Source organism: Corylus avellana, chromosome ca1 (genome assembly GCF_901000735.1).
Source record: "Corylus avellana chromosome ca1, CavTom2PMs-1.0".
NCBI lineage: Eukaryota > Viridiplantae > Streptophyta > Magnoliopsida > Fagales > Betulaceae > Corylus > Corylus avellana.
This window is the reverse complement of record NC_081541.1, coordinates 48,463,550-48,470,874: the sequence shown is the minus strand read 5'-3', so window position 1 is coordinate 48,470,874 and position 7,325 is coordinate 48,463,550. Positions and strand designations below refer to the sequence as shown.

At 34.8% G+C, this 7,325-nt stretch overlaps 2 protein-coding genes across 3 annotated transcripts in view; one reads left to right on the top strand and one right to left on the bottom strand.

The window, feature by feature from the left end:
• Positions 1-64, bottom strand: part of LOC132174031 (ubiquitin-like-conjugating enzyme ATG10) — a 6,664-nt gene extending 6,600 nt beyond the window's left edge. Inside the window, exon 1 of the mRNA XM_059585747.1 lies at positions 32-64. Within this exon, the coding sequence (XP_059441730.1) occupies positions 32-64 (33 nt within the window). The remainder of the gene's footprint in view (positions 1-31) is intronic.
• Positions 65-2,365: 2,301 nt separating this feature from the next.
• On the top strand, positions 2,366-7,325 carry LOC132189074 (ubiquitin-like-conjugating enzyme ATG10; the record flags this gene model as incomplete). Of its 2 annotated transcripts, none has more annotated exon segments than XM_059603579.1 (3): positions 2,366-2,463; positions 3,955-4,110; positions 7,009-7,325. In XM_059603579.1, coding segments are annotated over 3 exon segments (452 nt in total), but the record flags the coding sequence as incomplete, so codon positions are not given.

Here is a 7,325-nt window from a genome sequence, read left to right as displayed (position 1 = left end):
CAACATTGGTTCAGCTGCTCTTATCAATGACCATAGTACTAGCTGACTCTTGCATCTTACACATGTTTGAAATATGCTATTTTGTTTCCAGTCTTCTTCATCCTTTTAAGTTGATAGTACTTGCCAGAGTGCTTGAGATAGTTGCTAATCATCAATATTAGCTCCATCATCTCCTCTTTCTTCTTCTGGTTCAAAGTTTGCCAGCTCTTTTTGTTGTGCTGCACTAGTAAAGTTATGTGGGAGAAAGAAGCTCCCTTAAGAGCAAGATTTAAGATCAAAATTCTTCAGAAATATGGTCAATTTTGATGTGGGGCCTAATCGGCACCCTCCGTAGGCTACATTAGCAAGTATTGACTCTTATTATTTGCGTTAGAAAGTTGTTGGCTTGGTTTATTTGTTTTATTTTATTTTAGGGGCCAAGGATGCTTCTTAGAACATCTTTGGATGCTAGTCAAATTTATGGTTGAACATTTTCAAATCTTGGGAATTGAAAATTCATGCTCCGAATTCTTAGGTGATGATCAGCCTTTTTTTTTTCCCCCATTTTTCTGATTTTATTTCAAAAAAAAATTCCTGTTATTAATTCTCATGTTGTGCATTTGTCATGATTAAAACTAACTTTGAACCATTGAAATAATGCAACACCTAGCCATCAGGCAGGAACAAGTTGTGAAATAAGTATGTATGGATGACAAGGATTACTTCGAATTCTCCATCTGCATTTCTAACTATTATGGAATCTTGGAAATCCAAGTTAGAGGGGAAGAAAGAGAGGCATTTTGCTGCCTTCATCCACTTTTATATTTATGTGAGCATGTAAATTGAATTTTGCATGAATTGAAAATTTAAACTTGAAGATGAACTCTTCTCCTTATGTGAATCCTTGCCATGCTGGAAATAAACTTTACATTGTTTTAGTTTTAGTGGACTTTCTTGTTTCTCTATCTTTTGTCTTTTTCTAGTTAGGCGTTTCTTTCTATACTTCATGTGTACTTGGGTTGCACACTTTCGCTCTTAATAAATTTTGATTACTTATTTAAAAAAAAAAATGGTTTGACTGGACTTAGAAAACTGAAGGCAATGTTATTCTTTGTAATGCTTGGGGTTTACATGGGGTTCTGGTGTGATTTTTTATTTTTTATTTTTGCATAGTTTCTGGTTTTCTCTTTGAGCCTTGTTTTTTGTTGGTCCTCTGGGTTGGTTTGTATATAAGCTAAAGTTGCTTTAGTTTTGCTAAAGCTTTCTTTGTACAGAGATACGTAGATAATGAAAAGTTACTCATTCATCAAAAAAAAAAAAAAGGTTTGACTGGACTTGCTTCCATCATTTGATGTATTGCATAGAGGTTTGAACCACTGAAGGAGGTTATTAATCTACTCAACTCAATTAAACCTTTATCTCAATTAAATGAATATAGGCTATTGAGTGTATTAATGAATGAAATAAACTGTCATTTTCTTCGTGAAGATTCAAGCATAATATAACTGGTATAGTGATGGTTCAGACCCATCTAGAGGAGAATTGTGAGCCTGTCTTTTTTCAAGTTCTCTCTCTCTCTCTCTCTCATGTATACAGGAAGTTTATACAATAATCCCCTAATGATTTTTTTTTAATTAATCGAAATTTCATTAAAAGCGTAAGGTGGCCCCATATACACAAGTATACAAGAGAAGCCACCTAGGAAGTAGGGGGCAAAAAGAACAAGAAAATTCTCTAATGAATTACAATACGAAATTCATACAATCAAGCAAATGAAGAAAAGGAAACGGAGAAGACACATTGCCAACAGCAGACATCTAATCATACAATCCTTTCAAAACTGAAAATTTAAGGAACAACATCCTATGCTCAACACTATTAAAGGTCCGATATTTCCATTCCCCATAATGAGAACACTTCTAACTCTCTAGTGATGAAACATTGAAGTAAAAGATGATTAATTGTTTGTCCCAAGTTTATGAGCAAACATAGGATTCTAAACACAATCCTGCCATTATCTGGACAGAAATCTATTCATTTGATTCAATGCGTGGTAACATATCTGATATGTCTTTAATTGCTCCTCCTTGGGAGGCATTCTTCTTGAGTGTGAGTTTCACAGAGAGAGAGAGAGAGAGGCCACCAAAATCTATGTATGTGAATATGTTGGAAGTTCAGGTCTGACTTCTGACTTGCTATCTAACTTTGATCTTGATAGATCTACCATTATGTGGCTAAAGTATAGCTAAAATATACTACATTTTGATCTAGTCTGATTGTGAAGTTGTTCTATACTGGTTATACAAAATGCAAGCATTTTTAACATCTATATCTACAATGGTGTTAATAAGCTCCAACAAAGCATTGATGTTGTTCAATTATATAGATGGAGAACCTTTAGGGTTTAATGCAATCGAAAAAGACCTTCCTGCTCACTCTGCGAAAGCATTGTTGGATTCAAAATGGACGTTCATAACCCAGGAGGTATGTTTTTTGTTCCAATTTTCTCTTAATTTGGTGTTCTTTTTGGGTTCCTGTTATGATTATTATGATCATAAGTGATAGTAATATATGTGCTTTTTATAATTTGGATTAAGACACAGAACTGCTGTTATATTTTCTCAATGGATATTATGAAACTTAAATCAAATTGTCATGCAATCTCTATCAAAGGTTGTGGGGGCACCTGGTGGTACAAGCTTTTACCTTTCCCAAGAATAGAGCATGATCTAACCTATTTATTATTAGAAAATTAGCATAAGCTTTTTGGTAGATCTCAAGTTGACATTGAATGCCACTTTTGTGCTCACTTTTATATTACATAAAATATGCCATAGGCATATATGTCATAGGTCTGTACATTTGCTGCTTTGTGTTTTGCATGGATAAAGGTATTTATGCTGGTTCATTGAGCGGCATAATCTATATGACATAATAATGGTTGACACGTAATATAGGTTACTCCTACCATACAAATAGGACTATAGGAGTGTAACTTATCAAAAAAAAACAAATAGGACTATAGGGGTGTACGGTTCAGTTTGGATAAGGTTTGGGATAAATCTGAAACTGAATCAAATTTGGTTGGTTTCTAAGTGAAACTGGAATATATTTGATCGCCAAAAAAAGCCAAAGATAAATTAAACCAAAACAAGCTTGGGTTATATTAGTTTCGATCTTTAGATTTGGGGCCCTACCATTGTCTATTTTTTTTTTCTTACAGTTGTTGGGAGGGGTTTGTGGGTGGTGGCAGTGGCCATGGTTGTGGTAGTCATGACTAAGGCCATGAACATTGGTGGCGAACTTGTGAAGGTGATGGTGGGGATTTTCTTATATTTGTGGAAGGAAAAAGTTTTGGTCATGATGAGGCAATATATATATATATATGTTGTACATGGATGAGTTTGTAGCAGTGGACACTCTGCAATGTAGGGAGGATGAGTGCAAGTACATTTTATAAGGTGAAATAACTGTAAATGAATGCCTACGTAATGAAATATATAAGGCTTCTAAAATATGAACATCAACCTTGAGATTTTTTTTGTCCTGGTTATGGTGCTTCTGTTTTACTTAGATTTTGTGCATCTATTCCATAGAATCTCCCATTTCTCAGATCAGATCCCTGATATCCTGAGGAATCAGGACAAGTCTTCTGGTAGTAATCATATTGTACATCAACTTAGTTGTTCGCAGTGAAACCAAACTACTGTCGTATATCTTCTTGTAAATATGGTTCTTGCAGTCTAATTATGTTTAATGAATCATTAGACTGAAGCATCTTGTGAAGAACCTTGTATTCATCTTGCATGTGTAGTTTTCTATGCTTAGCTTTTGTATGCAAAGCAGATGTTGAATCATCGCTTGTCAACTTTACTTGTGAGAGCTTTATGTTTCATGAAGAATTTACTATTTATACCTTTGGTGTTGACTTAAAGCGGTGAGAAAACTTTGACAACATTGACTTTCTCAATTTAGGAGCATTCATACTTGAACAGGCCATGGTTCAAATTACATCCATGTGGGACAAGTGAGTGGATGAAGCTGCTTTTTCATGTTGATGTTTCTGTGGCTAAAAATGGAGTGACAATTGAACTCTATCTGCTTTCATGGCTATCAGTCGTTGGGCAAGTGGTTGGTCTTAGAATTCCTTTTGAAATGCTGAATCAGCCATAATGACTTGTTGATAACAGTTTCTTTGATTATATCTGCACATGATTTCTTTTTTCTACATTCTACTAAATGAACATACTGGAAACCCCCTTTATGATGAAACAGTAAAGGTATTAATTTTAGTTTTTTAGCGGCTGAAATTGCGGGATCATGAGAGGAGCCAGTTAATGGGTAGGATTTTCTCAAAAAAAGTCCCTAAAAATTGCATGTTATAAAGAAACAAACAAATAAAAGAAATAGGTGTTGTTTGCTAAATCTAAGGCATGAGAACGTGCTTAGTAACGTAGACATGCACCATTTCTTGCACTTGGTGATAGCAAAAGGGACTATTCATGGTGCTCAAAACAAAGGCAAATAGGGGAAAATTAGAAAGTGCACGATAGAGGCAGTTGAATTACTTACATGGGTGGTTACAAGTAAATGTGGGTTTTGGGAAATCAACTGTAGCTATTCTATCTGGGCGTGACTATAGTAACACCTGTCCATTAGAAGCTACACAAGAGAAGCTTAAATGGTAAGAACCGTAGGCACTCTCACCCTAGTACATGCTTAACCACTTCGAGAATTCCTTGAGATCGCTGAACTACCACCATTGATGGCCTTTATCAGTGCTTTTTGTCACAACACAAGATATCATGGTGTAAAATTCCTTCACTTTAGTTACAATTACAACCATGTTTGTAAGTATTGTGTTTCTTGAATGGACAGGTTGTGGCATAAAAACAAACGTTGTCACCTATTGGGTGCCTTAAGAACAAACACCACAACCTTGTACTGTGTAAATATACACGCAATTCACTAAGTTGGGGGATGAAATGTGCTATGTAGTTCAATCATTGGTATTCATTACATCTCTCTTAATTAATTGTTTTATTTTTCTCTAATAAATAGACTACACAGTCTACACATAAGTTTAGTAAGCCTACGTTAGTAAAAGATTTAGTACTCTTTGTATTTTTCTAATAGCTATTTATTTAGCAGGTGTGAGTTGTAAGTATGCTTTGTAAGTAGACTTTATGGCTTGCTTGAGTCAAGGGCTTCGTGGGGGTACTTGTCTTTGTGGGAAGTTAAGAAGTAGTAGTTGGTTGTTATTGGCAACTAGAATCCCTTTTAATATGGGCCCAACCCTTTGTTTTGGTGCTTATGGGGCCACCACTTTAGAGATGCTATTGAATCAATTTTCCAGACTGTTAGAGATAGTGAAATCATATGGGGCTAATTTCTCCTAAAAGTATGTTTAGGATTGTGTTGAAAATTTAAGCTTTTTTTTTTAAAAAAAAAAAAGAGTTTTGGTCATTTTTAGAGTAAAAAAGTCAAATAAGTAGTTTAAATTTTTTTTTTACTTATGACAATTTTTGTTTGGCCAGTTTTTAAGCATTAAAAGTATTTTGGGTTTCTCTTAATTTAGTGTTCTTTTTGGGTTTCTGTTATGATTATTATGATCATAAGTGATAGTAATGTATGTGCTTTTTATAATTTGGATTAAGACACAGAACTGCTGTTATATTTTTCTCAATGGATATTATGAAACTTAAATCAAATTGTCCCGCAATCTCTATTAAAGGTTGTGGGGGCACCTGGTGGTACAAGCTTTTACCTTTCCCAAGAATAGAGCATGATCTAACCTATTTATTATTAGAAAATTAGCCTAAGCTTTTTGGTAGATCTCAAGGTGACATTGAATGCCACTTTTGTGCTCACTTATATATTACATAAAATATGCCATAGGCATATATGACATAGGTCTGTACATTTGCTGCTTTGTGTTTTGCATGGATAAAGGTACTTATGCTGGTTCATTGAGCGGCATAATCTATATGACATATTAATGTTGACACGTAATATAGGTTTCTCCTACCATACAAATAGGACTATAGGAGTGTATCTTATCAAAAAAAAAAACAAATAGGACTATAGGAGTGTACGGTTCAGTTTGGATAAAGTTTGGGATAAATCTGAAACTGAATCAAATTTGGTTGGTTTCTAAGTGAAACTGGAATCTATTTGATCGTCAAAAAAAGCCAAAGATAAATTAAACCAAAACAAGCTTGGGTTAGATTAGTTTTGATCTTTAGATTTGGGGCCCTACCATTGTCTTCTTTTTTTTTTTTTTCTTACAGTTGTTGGGAGGGGTTTGAGGGTGGTGGCAGTGGCCATGGTTGTGGTAGTCATGACTAGGGCCATGAACATTGGTGGCGAAGTTGTGAAGGTGATGGTGGGGATTTTCTTATATTTGTGGAAGGAAAGAGTTTTGGTCATGATGAGGCAATATATATATGTTGTACATGGATGATTTGTAGCAGTGGACACTCTGCAATGTAGGGATGAGTGCGAGTACATTTTATAAGGTGAAATAACTGTAAATGAATGCCTATGTAATGAAATATATAAGGCTTCTAAAATATGAACATCAACCTTGAGATTTTTTTGTCCTGGTTATGGTGCTTCTGTTTTACTTAGATTTTGTGCATCTATTCCATAGAATCTCCCATTTCTCAGATCAAATCCCTGATATTCTGAGGAATCAGGACAAGTCTTCTGGTAGTAATCATATTGTACATCAACTTAGTTGTTCGCAGTGAAACCAAACTACTGTCGTATCTTCTTGTAAATATGGTTCTTGCAGTCAAATTATGTTTAATGAATCATTAGACTGAAGCATCTTGTGAAGAACCTTGTATTCATCTTGCATGTGTAGTTTTCTATGCTTAGCTTTTGTATGCAAAGCAGATGTTGAATCATCGCTTGTCAACTTTACATGTGAGAGCTTTATGTTTCATGAAGAATTTACTATTTATACCTTTGGTGTTGACTTAAAGCGGTGAGAAAACTTTGACAACATTGACTTTCTCAATTTAGGAGCATCCATACTTGAACAGGCCATGGTTCAAATTACATCCATGTGGGACAAGTGAGTGGATGAAGCTGCTTTTCCATGTTGATGTTTCTGTGGCTAAAAATGGAGTGACAGTTGAACTCTATCTGCTTTCATGGCTCTCAGTCGTTGGGCAAGTGGTTGGTCTTAGAATTCCTCTTGAAATGCTGAATCAGCAATAATGGCTTGTTGATAACAGTTTCTTTGATAATATCTGCACATGATTTCTTTTTTCTACATTCTACTAAATGAACATGCTGGAAACCCCCTTTATGATGAAATAGAAAAGGTATTAATTTTA